Source organism: Merops nubicus, unplaced genomic scaffold (assembly GCF_000691845.1).
Source record: "Merops nubicus isolate BGI_N331 unplaced genomic scaffold, ASM69184v1 scaffold10712, whole genome shotgun sequence".
Classification (NCBI taxonomy): domain Eukaryota; kingdom Metazoa; phylum Chordata; class Aves; order Coraciiformes; family Meropidae; genus Merops; species Merops nubicus.
Genome location: NW_008594267.1, coordinates 19,169 through 34,973, shown reverse-complemented (window position 1 = coordinate 34,973; position 15,805 = coordinate 19,169). Strand labels below are relative to the sequence as shown.

The following is a 15,805-nucleotide window of genomic DNA, read 5'->3' as shown; positions in this document are numbered from 1 at the left end:
AAGTTTTTTTGGTTTCTTAACATTGTACAATGCAAACTGCTCAGTATTTGTTGTAAAGAAATCGTCTTCAATTGAATTCTATGTGAATTTGTAAAAATTGTATTTTTTTTAATCGAAGGCTGTTACATCTGCCTCTTTTGACAAGCTGGAAGTGTTCTTATAAGCAGGTGTTGCCCTCTTCTGGTGAATGCAGTAAACTTTCGATAATACAAGGAAAGGCTGCTGAGGATGGTTATGTATGTGTCTGTAACTTCATTATGGTCTTTTTTGTTCTCCCCTTTCTTTTTTTCTATCTGAAACAAAAACTGAAAATTCAGGATACTCAGCTGCAACAACTATCTCTGGTAAGAAAATCAGGACTTTACTGATTATTCCAGTGTTTGCCATTTCCTATTAGATAAATGTGCTTTTATCTGAGATAATGCAGAAAAGTTGTAATGTAAATGAGTTCCAACATCTAATGGTTTTGTTGTTTATTATTTGAAGAGAAAATGAATTTCTTCATTCTACTTTGTAATGAAGTTTACACTTGGGGGTGAAGTAGGTGCACTTTGCTTTGCACAAGAGCCTTTTTTCCAGTAACTTAAACAGTGAGCAGTTTACAGAGATGGCAGGAGAGGAACACTGTAGTGAGAGAGCTCCCGTACATCTCCTCCCACCCCAGCAGATATGCCTGTGTCATTTCGTGCAGCATGGTACACTGCACACACACATGTGCACACACACAGAGGGCACTAATAAACTTCTGGCTCTGGAGGTGACGTGTATCATCTATGAAAGCTTTTTCTTTTTTTTGTGAAGACTAGGCACACATAAATGGTTATGTGAAAGCCATATGCCTTCTTGATTGGTGTATACTGACATATTGTGCTCTGAAGAAAAGAAGTAATACAGACACAAACACAGATGCTTTTGTTCTTTTACAGATGCAACCCTTTCTCTGGGAATGGTTCATCTTTAACAACTGCAGCCCATTTAATATTTGTTGTAGTTTATACCAAGCCAAATAATACAGATGAAGTCAGCACTTAGTTTTCACTCTGATTGCTTGTGTTTTGGTTGCTTGTTAGTTGCCTTAAAAAATCATCTGTATTCAGGATTATTACTTAAGAACCAAATATGCTTAGCTTTTATTCTGGGTATGGACTTAATAGCATACTTTTGAAAAGACTGAAAATGCCTAGTTTGGTTGAAATAAATACATCAGAAGGAAAATGCTCCCTTTCCATGTAATGAAGTAGATTGCCTTTTTTTTTTTTATTGATATGCAACTATCTTTATGCAGAGCCACCAACTTTTCTTTATTATACTTAAAATATTGCTTCTACTAATGACAGTAATGCGTTTAATAAAGGAGTTTGGAAAGCATAATGTTCTTCTTTTATGAAGCTGTTTTTAACATGTTATTAGGTTGTCATATCAAAGTGATATAAAGTGGACCTCTAACACTTTGTATTCCTGCACTGAGACCTGAAATATGCTTACTAAACATATCTGTTCTGAGCAATCTTTGAATTTTCTTTGGTTGTCTTAATGTAACTTTTTAAATTTTTTTTTTCCCTTTTGAGGTAGCTGGAAAAGAAGTTGCATCCTCACTCTATTTATATGTGGTTACAGGCCAAATTTTTGTTTTTTAGATACGGTTTGCCAAAGCCAGTGTGTTATCTGTGCTCATGAGTATTGTGAGTTTGTGCAGGGAGAGGTCCTTGGAGCTAAGCAGTTATTGCTATTGGATATGCCAAATTCATCTGCATCTTCTAAAATAATGAAACAAATAAAAGCAACTTAGAGGAACTCGGTTACCAGCTTTTTGTGCTGAGATATTCAGATTTTTGAAATAATGTGAACATTCTTAAAAAGCACTGCAGTTGTTCTTAAAATGAAACTTAGATAATAGTATTCAGTTCCCGTTTGAAGTTTTGCATACTTGACCTTTTTTCTCCAAAACTCATAGAAATGAAGCATTCTATTAATACAGGTTTTCCTTCTTCTCCATTTTTTCCCCCAGAGTCCTCTATTGTTATTTTTGTCACCTATCCTATTAATCCTTCAGGCAAGATTTTATTAATGTTTCTCTTATTTAGACTTAGATTTTTAAGATTTTTATTTTGTTTTTATTTGTTTTACTCCTACTGACTTTTCTTCTTCAGATATTACTTCAGAGGAGACTACACAAACTACAGGTGAGAATTACCATGAAGAGATTAAGGGCTGAAGGGAGGTCTTTTTTGTGCCTTTGAAAGTTGGATTGTGTTGGGTTTTTTTTTTGTTTTTGTTTTTGTTTTTTTTTTTTAATAATAATTGGAATTTGTTTAACCCAAACTATTTTCTTACATGATATTAAAATTTTTAGTTATGTCCAATCTGTATTTTAAGTCTGCATGGGTACAGTTCTGGTGTGCATTTAACTGACAGTGGGCTGTTAACCTTTCTTTTTTTAATTCAGTATATTACATTGCTTACCAAAGCCCAAATGGGGCATATTTATTTTTAGCAAGTATGTAGTTTTTTGGTATATCTATAGATAGAATGTATATTCTAATACTATTTAAAGTATTTTATGGATCCAGAATGAACACCCCATTCTTTGAGGTTTCTTATAATGATACTTGTCCTTGCAATGAGTTGCCAAATAATGTCAGTAAAGAGGATCAGAGGCACTTGCTACCCCTTTTTTTTCCTGATGTTTGCATTTGAAAACAACTTGGTTCATCCCATATGATTACAGATTCCTGGATGTCTAATATGAGCTAGACATCGTGCTATCCGTCACAGCTGATGGAAAGAGACATTTCTAGAACATGATTCATCTTATGCTGAAGTGCCCATGTAGAAGAGCTTAAGTTGGAATCACACCTTAAAGGCACCACTTTATCCACTGAATAATAGGGAGCCTAGAGTAACTGTCTTATATAGGGACATAAACATTTGATTTGGTGGATCTCACTCCCAGTGATGCTTTTTCATTTCCTATGCTGAAAGTAACTGAATTCTCTTATAAATAGTGATGTGTTTACACTTTTTCTGGCAAGACAGTCTAAAGAAAAAATGAGGACATTTCTTTCTGTGATGTGTATTTCATAGGCTTTTTAAGTTAAATGTGAAAACAGTTCTAAAACCTTTTTTTTTTACCAGAAACTCTTGACATCACTGATTATTACTCCACTGTAACACCAGGTAGGATTCATATATCACCATTTCTCTTCTATGCTTTTAATTTAAGTGTGTGAGAGTTCAGGAAGTGTGCTACTTTTAATAGAATCTTCTTTTTTGGTATTATGACGTGTCATATTAGTAGCCTGCATTACTTTACTTATCTGTGGCCTGGGAGAAGGTTTAATTCTACAGTGCTTGCCTAGATGGCCGCATATAGGAGAGTCTGGTTATTTTGTAAGTGAGAGCAGCAGGTCACCACAAAGATGCAAGAAACAAAATCTCAGGGACCATGTTTACTTTAAACAACAAAAATATCCTCATGCTTTTCAGTAGATTAAAGCAGACTGAATCCAGTCATGATGGTCTCAGGGGAGGTCCAGGCTATAGGAGTAGGCTGAATTTAATTTTATTATCATCCATATAAGGTTTTACACCAGATCAGAGACCAATTAGAAAGTATGTGCACTGAATTATTGCAAGTGGTAGCAGAACCTTCTTGGAGCCATACCAGCAAGTGTGATTTGACTGCGTGAATGTGACCTGCAGGAATTTTGCAGCTATGTTATGTAGTGATCTTTGGGGGCTGGAAGCGCTAGTGATTTTTGCTGTCTTTTATACTCCAGACTGTTTGCCTGTTCTGTGCATTTTGGTGGCATACAGAGATCTTAAGCAATACTAGGTGGCATGGAAATGGGTGCTCTGTAAAGAAAAAGAGGCTGATATTACTCTTTGCCTGGTGTCACTCCTAGATTTTGTCTTGAGTTTTTATAAGTGTTGTTGTTCTTTATGTAGTTAATAATTTTGATAAATTCAGTTATTTATGAACATTTTATTTCTTTCAAGGATTTTTTTGTTGTTAAGTGCTGATACAATTTTCATAACTGTTTAACTGACAACTGCCAGCACAAAAGGGATAGTAAATTTGTTGGAATCTAAATTGCTGTCTGAAAAAAAAAATTGTATTTCCACTAGGTCACATACCCTCTGATGGCTGTTTGTTGAAGGTGATAAAATTGATGAAGCATCAAGCTATAGGAGGCAAATGTTTGTACCATTGTACCACAGAAAAAGTAAAAAAAAAAAAAAAAAAAAAATTAAATTAAAAAGAACCATCTCTTTGGTACTAGCTAATGATAGCATAGCAGCAGAGAAAATAGTATCGTGCTTTCCCATGAATAGATGCCAGCCTACCTGCTTAAGTAAGGGAAGTTTTGGTGCTGCATTGTTTTTACAAGTGTAGGAGTTTTGCCTTGGATGCAAATATCTTTCTGGTCCTTTATTTTGATTTTGTGCAACAGAGTTGTCTGTTAACAGTATTCTTCATTTGGTATCAATGTTATTTCTTTGCATTTTAGGTAGTATTAAAAATATGAGAGCAGCCAAAAGCTTGCTGTAACTTAGCTAAAGACATGTTCTGCTAGATAAGAGTATATGTGTTTGCTGTCATCATAGTTTGAATTTTATCAGGTGGAACAGTTTTAGTTTCATGCTATCATAAGTAGCTGTAGTAGCATCCTCAGAAGCAGATAATAGGCTATCTAGGGATTGAATACTGTGATACTGGAAGAACCTATTTATGATATGTTGGTTTCTGTTTTATTTGGATTTAAAAAAAAACATAAAAAATAGAGACTACTTGCATGTTGGTCTTGTGGAATCAGTTACAGACAATTATTCAAAATTAATTAACCAAAACCAGCATGATTCACTCTGAAAATTAAGTCTTGTAGAATGTCATGGTAAGTACCTTAGAGAATTGAAGCCTAAACATTATGTGAAATATTTCTAAAAGGTAAAGACTTTTATATTTAAAACATTGAAATTATTGTAATATATATGTTTATCAGTACTGAGTTTAAGTTCAGCTTTTTTACTCACCAGAATTTTTTTTCCCAAAAAAAGGTATAGCAGTAGATACCATTTTATGCAACATAACACCCGTCTGCAATTTTTCAGGTTAGTGGTTTGCTCTTTTTTTTTTTTTTTCCTTTTCTTTTTATAGAAAACATACGCAGCTATTTTCTACTCTGAGTAAAGAGGCAACTTTTAGTTGCTGTGTAAAAGCTAGGTCTAGTAATGAATTCACAAGAAAATTCAGAGATTTCTGTATACTTCTAAAAAATGAATATGAAATGTAGTGTTTTATATTTGAAAGTAATGTTTTGTCTAGTAATGTTATATTTTTGATCTTTGGTTCCTTCTGAAAGGATACACTGTTGCGAATAAGAATTATAAACTTGAGAAAACAAGAAACTAGTATGATATGGTAGACACAAATGTCTGCTATGTTGCATCTAATTCTCTGTCAGAAATAGAAGTTGAAATACTTTTTAGGACAATTTGTGGGAAAGCCTGCATGTATTGCAGAAGTGTAATGTGACAGAACAGACAAAGGCAAATGGAAAGGGCAATGGTGTTCCCTTTGTATGTGTTTAAAGTAGTGAAAGATTTTGTTGATAAATGTTGCTGTCTTCTAAAACACTGATAAATGGCTTCTGTAAGAAGTACTTCAGAAAGTAAAGTCACTTCTGCCAAACAGCCATATGCTGAGTACTTTATAAATCAGAAGAGGCAGAAAAGTATCTGCCTTGGCTCCCTTAAAGTTTCCCTACTGATTGACACAGTAAACTGCTAGATGTTTTGGGTGATGTTGTGTATTCTTGTACAGGTCTTTCTTTATAGCCTGCACTAATTGTGTGGCTGCAGGAAGAGAAGAGTGGTAGAATTTCCTTTTTGTGTCCAAAATGGACTTACCATCTCTCAAGGACTACTCTTGTATCATGCTCTGAATTATGGTATGCTGAAAGGTCTTTAATTCTCAAGGGAGTAATTTTCAGACTATCACTTTGCTTTTACCCTCACATTTTATTATTTATGGGAATCAGAACTGTATTAATAGTAATGTGCAGTGTAGTTTTTCTGTTTTAACAAAAAACAAACTAGAAGGAATTTAGAGACAGAGAGCAAAAATAAATATGCAGAAAATAATGTATCTGTCGGACTGGTTCATTTGTGGAAATAGTAAGTGATGAGATGGAACAATTTCAAAAATAGTGAATGATCAGAAAAGCTAGTGTAAATGTTCTTATTTCCCTTCTACTGTTACACAAGATTGAATTTTAAATTCATGTGATTCTTACTGTGTTTTTTACATCATGTGGTTTACCATTGATTTTCTTAACTTTTTTTCCTTCTTGGTTTTAGTATTCTATGTCGGCAAGGTAAAACTTCAGGCAGCTGAAGAAAGTAACACGTCACTAAATGTAGAAATAGTAAGTGTTCTCTCTTTTAGAACCTTATTGTGAGGAAGGTTGAAATGAGTTTGTCTATGCTTAGGATACTTACACCCTAATATGGTTCTTACATTTTTTATAGTTTTATTTTATTTCAAATACAGTTTGGAGTACAAGTTAATATGTGCAGTGGAGGGTTTTGCTCTTTCTCTCTCTCTCTTCAACAGCTGCTCTGCAGCTAAATTCTAGAATATTCTCTGTATAGGCAGTAAAAGGAAGGGGAAGCCCTGGGAATTCTGGAGAGAGGAACTGCCTAATTAAGAATCTATATTTAGGTAAACAGGATCTTACTTAGGAGATTGATTAAGGCGATTTAGTAGGTGAGCATCATTAGATGGCAACAGTGTGGGCATAAATTAATTATAAATAGTAAAAGTAATAAATTAATCTTGGGAATAATCCATGTGAGACACTCATAAATAGGGTATCGTTCCATGGTTTTTGGTATGTCGTTAATCAGCTACTAGTTTCACAGTAGCCCTATGTGCCATGAGTGTCTTCACTTACAAAACACAACAGAGCTTTAAGAGAATGATACGTAAAGCAAGGAACATAGAGATTATTCAGTATTGAGATAATATGAGGAAGATGAGAATGTTCAGTCGTTGTAGGTGGAAAACTGAAGGGAGAAGAAGAAAAAAAGGACATTAAGCTTGTGAAGGACCTTGTCTCTTTCTTCTACACATCCTTGTCTGCACTCAGTCTAAGATTTCACATCACAGTCTCTACAAGCATGAGAGTAGTCAGCAAAATCACTGCAGAGCTGCTGCACAGGTGCACACTGAGATAAGGCAGAAAGCCACCTTTGCATTCTCTTGCATTTCAAGGGTGATAATGCTTACTGAAACTGTCCTAGTGTAAAATCATTATGCCTACAGCTATTAGAGAAGTGTTTTTCCTGTCTCTTGAAACTATTTTTAGCAGAATATTTCTTAGATAATGTCAAGACCATATATATTAGATGATGTTTTCATCCTGTTGCTCACTGCTTGTGTGGAAGGTAAAAATAACTGATAATGGTGGCAACTAGAAGAATGTAGGAATACAGATCTATAAAGGGACTTTAGATAAGTGTTAGTGTATCCCCCAGCTCTAAGTCTAGTTCATATATATTTAGATCATTCCTATCATGTCTTTCACCTCAGTTTATTGACTTCTTACTCCCAGGATTCTATGTTGTTCCTTACTTATGTCTGTTGTAGAGCTTGTTCCATTGCTGCATTTGAAATTATAAAGTATGTTCTGTGTCTAGTCTAAGCTGTCTTTGTTGTAAACTAGGCCAAATTCCTCTTTTTCCGACATGAGGTATGATGTGATTATTATCCTCTTGCCCATACAATTCACAAATCAGAACCCATTATTTGGTCTATACTAGACAAGCCAATTTCTTCCATAAGTTACGACACCAATGTCATGATAAATATTTGTTGAAGTGTATTAATGAGGAAATGTGCTTCTTGTCTTCAGAATTTCAGTTTGTTCAAATGTGTGAAATGAACATGTTTCTTTTAAGGATAGAAATTACTGCTTTTACTTAGCGGTGGAATCTTTGTTTCTAACAGATTAATAACATAACTATCAACAATCAAGTGACAGAATTAATTGCAATTCCAGCAACTAACCCCCAAGAACTGAGGTAAGTAATTTTGAATAAAGACTGAAATCTTTGTTACATTTGAAAAAGGAAAAGTGAGACCTTCCATGTAGTTAACAGTCTCGTCACATTGCATTGTTCCTGTACTTTACAAATTCAAAATTTCAGGAGTTTTAAATTAACAAAAAATTATTTAACACGAAATTCATATTAGTTAGAATAATCTTAGTTTTGTTTTATATACCATCAGAGTTTGTTTTAAGAAATGATACACTTGCTGATTTCCTTCCTGAGATCCTTCAGTTTCCCTAGGGCTGAAGGCCTGAAGGCTTTATTTATATGCTGATGACCTTAATACTAGTAATAGCAATAAAAGTAATAAATAGTGATAATAATAATACCTGAAGACATGAGCTGTGGATTGTTGAGAATGCCTGTCTGGCTAGTGCTCTGCATGGATAAATGGGTTTTATAATTTCAGGGATTTAGTCTCTCTCGTAGGAAATTACTAAGAGAACATTCATAGCTGCATGGTTTATAACATGTATTCTTGGAGCTATATCTATATTTTCATTATGGTGTAATTCCTTCTTTCACAGACTTTATAAGTAGAGGTTTGAATGAGTGATCTGACAGAGACTAATCACTTCGCCCAAATTACTAATATTCTATGATTCTATAAATATTTACTGCTATTCCAAAAAGTTACCCTGAAAGTCAAAATTATGTAATCACCTAACAGGTATTGTTTGTAGAAGAAATCTACATTTCTTACTCATTCTATTTCTGTGACTTTGTGTATAAATTTAGAGCTCTGGTCCAAATGCTTACTTACCAGAGGGCAACATAAAGATTTTTCATTTGCTATTTTAAATAAGTTCTAAAGAATTGGATTGATGTTAAAATGTGTGATGACAGAAGCTTAAACTTATTTTGTTGTGTGCATAATAAAGAGCAACTTTCAAAATATTTAATTCATTGAGATGTGGCTTTACAATGTTAGAACTGGTATGATTTTTAAAAATGATCAATTAGAAATTATTTTTTTCTCAGCAATTGCTTGTTGTTTTCATTATATTGTTATAATTGTCTTTAGAAACATGGCTGAAAATCCTCTATAATGAAAACTTTTTATTTTAAAGAATTTCAGAGTTCAACAAAACCTTGCAAGCAGTAAGTGAGGTAAGATTGCTAATTGTTGTTATGTTTAGAGAACTTTTTTCCAACTTACTTCTGATAATGTCATTGTCTAAGTCCTATTTTCTCCTGACAAAGCAATTTTTTTTTTCTATTTTCACTTGTCATTACAGTCCTCTGTTATGGAATGCAGTGCAGAAAACCAAAGGTTTGTTGCTCATTTTTTTAAATGCTCATATATTTAAAAACTCACATATTGTCTTGTGATATATCAAGTATGAATGACTATGTAACAGAACAAAAACCACGCTTCCTAGGAAATCAAGTTTGAGAAACAGGCTGGAGATATATATGTAGGGTGATAAATTCTAATCCCATTGTTCTCCCAACATTTGTGATTCTTTTTTTTTTTTTTTAACTAAACTGTATTGCTTCTCATTAGTCTTCTGGTGAAGCATTGGCTTGCCAGCCAATTCTTCTGCATCTTTGTATTGGCTGAGTCACATACCAATTTGATCACTAAGGCTATGGGTTTTGGGACCACCAAACTTGCAGACCTTGTTCATACAATACAATCTTTATGAGTGAATTGCTTCAGACATCCCAAGTTGCCATTCTTTGGCTTGGGAAACCAGCCATCCTTGGGGTAGGGGAAGCCTGAGAGGTAACCAGTTCAGAGTTTGGAAGCCGTGGGTATTAGAATGGTAAGGTTGCTCCATACAGGTGATCCTGGGAACTCTGAATTGTGGGTAATGTCTGTCAAATTAATTCTACTCACTGCTAGACTGCTCAGCCTGGAAACACTGTATTCTGAAAGAAACTGTGGAACTTCATTTCCCCACATACTTGAATTTGGGCTTTATCTTCCTGGGTTAGGACGAAAGAAAAGTCCAAGACGCTCAAACAGTAGTAGAAAGTCAGATCACACCTTGATGTCATATACTGGCAGCAGTTTGGGTACTCTTTTCATTCTTGTTAGCTGGAAAGAAGCTGCACTTCATCTTTAATGTGTTGCCTTTTCATTCACCTGTGTGTTTTCAGTTTGCTGAACATGAAAAATCCTTACTATAGGTTTGCTAGTTTAGGCAGTGTTTCAAGTCATAGAATCATAATTGTAAATGTGTGGTTGCATGCTTAAAGTGGGTCATTTAAGTTCTCTCTAAAGTTAAGAGAGAGAACACTGACTTTCCACAGTTGATGGAGGTTTCATGTACATTGACATAGCCACCTAGGACACTTGCTAATTCCACTCTGGAGTTTCTTTACAGTAACAGTGGGGGTTACGTTATTATTTTCACAAAATTATCAACACTTTAATGACTAACATTAAGGAGGGTCCCATTTAAGGATCAATAGTGTCTGTCTGTAGAGAAAAGAGAAAATAAGGTGCCACAAACTGATTAATTACTCTTCTATTTAGCCTGGCATAGTAGTTTATGTGCATTGAAAATATTAAAAATTGTCTCCAGACCTGAAAGAGCTTAGGAAGAGTGTGCTGTCACACTTAGCATTTGTGCTAACGTGCTTTCACTTAGCATTTGATGTTAGTTTTGTTTGTTGTACAGATGAGGGAGAGCTGTTTCTTGAATCTAAAGCTTTTTCTTTTCATTATAGTATATACTGCAATTTCATAATCAGGCTGGCTGAGAGAGAGAATATAAGCAGTTTAACAGAAAAAGCAGAAATAAGCCAACTTGGTGAGTTGTTCTTTAAACACAGTCTCATCACAGTTACACTTTCAGATTAAAATTCCTGTCTTTACCTATGGCTTCCAAGTGGGTAAAAGAGCAATATAAATATATAAAAAGTGCAGCCTTCTGGGTTTTGTGTGGGGAAGGGAAAGATAGAAATGTGTTTAAAAAAAGCTTTGATATAAAATTGCCGACTAAGTTAATAAAGCAGACTTTGAAAGGATTATATGTAAAATTGCTTGAGAAAGTAAATGTTTCACTGAAATGGCGAGCTGAATTGAAGGGTTTATAATGTAGCCAAGCTTTCTTAGTGATATTGTGATGGTATGGGGTAGTGACTCAAGCCGTTTGTCCCTGTTTCAGAAGATGTAGCTTTACATTTTTGTTTGTTTACAATAATAAAAAGAGAAATCTACTTGTCAGGCATTGAGCAAAAATCTGTGGATCCTGCAATATTCTGACTGGTCATGATCTGTCTTGCAAATGTCATTTTGGAAAACAACCCTAAAAATCATTTATGCAAGATACACTATTGTCTAAAAAACATAAAAATGTGCTTATTTGAATATCCTACTTAACATTATTAACAATTTTTATACTTCAGGATAAACTAGGTTAATGGTTCTTTGTCATTGCAGAACGGTGTTGCTGTTCATCACCAGAGTATTGTTCTTTGACGGCTGAAGAATTACAAGTGTAGTAAGTATAATTACAAAATTTGACTTGCTTATTTCCTAAATATGCATTATAATAATATAAATTATAATAATGCATTAAAAGTCAGCTTCCCTGTTGCAGTGTAATAGATGGGAAAGACTCCACAAGAATAACCTGACAGACATTTCCCTGTATAGCTTTATAGCTCCCTCCCCCTTCCTTTTCTCCCTCTTGGTTTGTTGTTTTGGTTTTGTTTATTTTTCTTTTCCCCTTTCCTGATGCAGACAGCTTTTGTGTTCAGCATCAGGTCATCTCCAGAATAGGCAGCAAAGACAGTAGTAGTGTTTATGGGCTTGTTAGTTAACTACAGCAAAACTGAATGTAAGAACCCTCAAAATGTTACGAAATTAGTATTTGTTACTCAAGCATGAAATATCCAATCACATTGATTTTAAAATATACATTATTAGTAGCATGTCCATGTCATTTACATATATAGTCTGCTATTATAACTTGTTTTCTTTAAAATATAAACAATGTTAAATTTAACATGCATTTCTATGCCTTTTTTTTTACAGTACTATACAAGTGCCACCGTATTCTATATGGGTTCCTTTCCTTCATTCTCCTTCTCTCTCTAGAAAGATATTCTCCAGATCTAATGCTTTTATTTCCCCCACTATGCTTTCTGCCAAACAAAGCCCCACAGTTAGACCACTGATCCCACCATTCACAGAAACAACTTCTTCTGGAGCTCTCCCCACATCTCCCACTACAAACCCTCTCTCTGAAACTTCTGACACATCTACTACTGAAACCTCTGTGTCTTCCACTAGTGTCAGCACTACGCTTTCCTCTTCTGAGCCTCTTGCTCAACCTACCACGTCAACTTTTCCTTCCATAGCTTCTAATAAGTCTGTCACTATTTCCACACCTGCAACGAAAACTGTCACTAGTGCTGCTTTCTCAGTTAAATCTGATGCTGCGTATCTTAGCAAGCCGATTACTATAGTTTCTCCTTCTGTAGGTTTCACTAAACATTCTGCAGCTTCCTATTCTGAGCTTCCCCCCAAACCTTCAATAGCAGTTACCTCCTTTGAGATTACCACCAGACCTATTGCACAAATTCATGGTGCTACAGATTCAACCCAACCTAAAAAGAATAAAGTTGCTACCCCACCTATTATTCCTCTTACTCCTTTCACAATAACTTTAACCCCTACTGTTAGTCCTGTGAACCATTCTGTCTCAGCTTCTCATCCTTACTCTACTGCTGATGGTCATGGTAGCCTGCCTAGTGGGAGCACAGGTAAATATGACAAAAAAAAAAGGTTGTTTTTATTTAATTTCTGTGAATTTGAATGCCATATACTGAATTTGCTTTTAAACTTTATTAAACAAGATTATATATATGAGATATGACCTTCCAGTTACTGTGAAAAACCTGAGACAATTGTCACAAGGTATATACTTAGTTTAAAATACACTCTGATGCCTTTGGCCAAGATGAGTGACACTTTACCCTACAAACTAGTTGGTAGCTGTGGTAGATAGGAACTGTGCTAAGTTCCCAATAGGTACCTTTAGCAGAAAAAATTGTCACACATCCAGGTAGATTTTTTTTTTTTTTTTACTAAGCTAATATTTAAAATACTGCAAATCAATGTTGTTAAAATACTGTTATTGGTTAGGAATATTCTTAGTGGCTATGTGTTTTCCTATGAAGGAAATTAAAGTATTGCTATCTGCAGAGTAGCTGAAAGGGAGAAAAAAGGGATTCTGTCTCACATAAGATGTTGGGAGATCTTAGAAGCCGTGATAAGGTGTTTTGGTCAAGAGAACCGCTTAATTTTTTTGCTTCTCAAAGCTTACTTCATTTGTTGAACACAATGTTTAAATAAATGCACATCTTTTATTTTGTCACAGGAAAGATACTGTCAGATACCACATACACAACTTCTGTGTATACCACCATTAGTATCACCACAGCTGAGCAAATTGTGTCCAAAATAGAAAATGATGTAGCAGCTGGAAAAATAGAGCCAAAAGATGTAGAAAGGATGGTTAGTGAGGTTAGCAAAGTCCTGACTGCTGCTCAACCATTACCACCCCGAATTTCTAACAGGTGGGTCATTCTGTCAATAGATTAAAGGTGTGTTGTATTAATTGTCTTGATAAATTGACTTCAGCAACTTCGTTTTTTTCATAATCATACTCCAAAAGAATATGTCTTGTTCTTTAATATATAAAACAGAAGGAGTGTCATTCTAGTGTTACCAGCTCTACTATAATATAATGACGCAGAAAACAGTGGGCGGTTGGTTGTATTTGACACTATGCTTGGATTGCTGCTCCATAACCACAACTTGACTGAGAATTATGAGTCTATATGCTTGGTAATACTAAGTACCTCTTTTTCTTAACAGAATTATAAAACTGGTGGATTATATTGGCTTCAAACTGAACTTCTCAGCAACGTCTGCTGCTTTTGCCTCCCCTTCCTTGGCTCTGGCAGTTGTCAAAACCAATAGCGTCCGCTCCAGCCAGATGTCTTTCGCTGTCCAGGACTCAGCTGATCTCCAGGTTAAACACTGATCATTCTAAATACTTTAAAAATTCTCAAACGTTTATTCTTAAGTATTTATGTTTTTATATTTAGATGTAACATGAGTTTATTCTGTGTTTATCACTATTTCAGGATCTCTTGTTAGAGTTAGTTTCAGAAAAAAAATACTTTGTTTTTGCAGCCCTCCATAGTTTTTCCTTTCATTTTCTGTTGTGTAGAGAAACTGGCATTCAACTAATAAGCTGATAGAGAGGGTACAGCCAGAATGCCAGAATGGACAGAGTGCTCGGTGGAATAACTTTGCCTGAAACACCCTGAATCATGAGTCGCCTAATAACTCACCCTGACAGTGCTGAAATTTGTCAAGGAGTGTTGCCAGATGGCTTCGCCTGTTAGAAGAAGATTAATTGCAGAGGGTTCCAGGAAAGAACAATTATGTTGCTTGGATAATGACATTCATACATTTGTCACTCATGACTAGTTCATCTTGCTAAAAAAAGAAGTGCTTAGAAAGTTTGGATCAATTTTGTCTCACTCAAAACCCTCCCTCCTGGTTGAGGAGATAATTTGGATGATAGCAGCCTTGGAGGCATAAACAAGGAAAAACAGAAAGTTCTGAACAAAAATTAGCACATTCTATCCTCTAAAAGAAGGAAATAACTTAATGTAGGGCGAGCCATAAGTAATACTGGAACTGTTCTGTGATATTGAAAATTATATGAAATGGTAACATTCGAGTTCTTTTCTATTTTCTTAGCAGTATGTGGTCCATAAATGTGAAGTGACTAGGGTGTGATACTGCTGAAAAAGACATTTTCTAAGTAATGATTTTCTTGAAATCTCGTGGCATTGGCAATGAAATACAGAGAATTTTCAACAACTATCATCTAGTTCAAACCAGAGCAAAAGGAATGGTTTTGTGGGAATGATTCAGGATATTTTTGGTGGCTGTCTAAACCAGTGATATCCAAAATGGGGTGTGAGTACCCAGTGGCATACACACAGCAGTCCATTGGGGTGCAGTAAGAAAATATTTTTTATGGAATTAATATTTTTTTTTTTTAAATCAGTTTAATCTTTATCTCAACCTTTAAAAGTTTCTGGTTTTGTTGGTGTTTTATGAAGTGCATAATATATTAGTACAGTAGTACCTGCAGATAACTTATACATAGATGTATTTTGGGGTGCATGCTAAAAAAACTTTTAGGGGATGCATGATCAAAAAAGTTTGGAGATCACTGGTCTAAACAGAAAAGTTAAACCATATTGTTAGGGCACTGTGGGGAGCTCACACTGTTACTCCTAACAGCCATTCTTTCAATACACAGATAATTTCTTTCTTCAGTTCTGCTAATGTTTCAAAACTCTCAGGAACTCTCAGATGATGATGATATTTGTATGTAAAGTGACAAATGTGCAACAATAAAATGTTAGAGATTTTGTACTAAAAGCTTTCTGTCCTGTAAGTACAGCACAGAAAACTGGGTGAAAGTTCAGATCTTTTTTTAATAATGTTAGATCACTAAGCTCTTGAGATATCTGAATTGTAGCTTATGTGTTTTAGTTCTGCATTTTTGCCAGATGATCATGGAGTTAGTTTATGTTCTCAGATTCTACTTAACCTACTGCAGTTAAAAACGTATTGACGAATAATAGCTATTTAGTTTCTCTGAATTCTGACATACTTCCCACTTTGCCTTTGCAGGCTTCT

The 15,805-nt window shown here is 34.8% G+C and overlaps 1 protein-coding gene across 1 annotated transcript in view; it reads left to right on the top strand.

The window, feature by feature from the left end:
* The window catches only part of GPR64 (G protein-coupled receptor 64), a 48,925-nt gene that overhangs the window by 17,722 nt on the left and 15,398 nt on the right, over positions 1–15,805 (top strand). The window contains exons 5-18 of the mRNA XM_008935710.1: positions 318–344; positions 2,009–2,053; positions 2,151–2,183; positions 3,136–3,177; positions 5,065–5,112; positions 6,361–6,428; positions 8,012–8,085; positions 9,186–9,225; positions 9,354–9,388; positions 10,795–10,877; positions 11,510–11,570; positions 12,107–12,837; positions 13,455–13,653; positions 13,955–14,111. Coding sequence (XP_008933958.1) covers positions 318–344; positions 2,009–2,053; positions 2,151–2,183; positions 3,136–3,177; positions 5,065–5,112; positions 6,361–6,428; positions 8,012–8,085; positions 9,186–9,225; positions 9,354–9,388; positions 10,795–10,877; positions 11,510–11,570; positions 12,107–12,837; positions 13,455–13,653; positions 13,955–14,111 — 1,643 coding nt within the window. The remainder of the gene's footprint in view (positions 1–317; positions 345–2,008; positions 2,054–2,150; positions 2,184–3,135; positions 3,178–5,064; positions 5,113–6,360; positions 6,429–8,011; positions 8,086–9,185; positions 9,226–9,353; positions 9,389–10,794; positions 10,878–11,509; positions 11,571–12,106; positions 12,838–13,454; positions 13,654–13,954; positions 14,112–15,805) is intronic.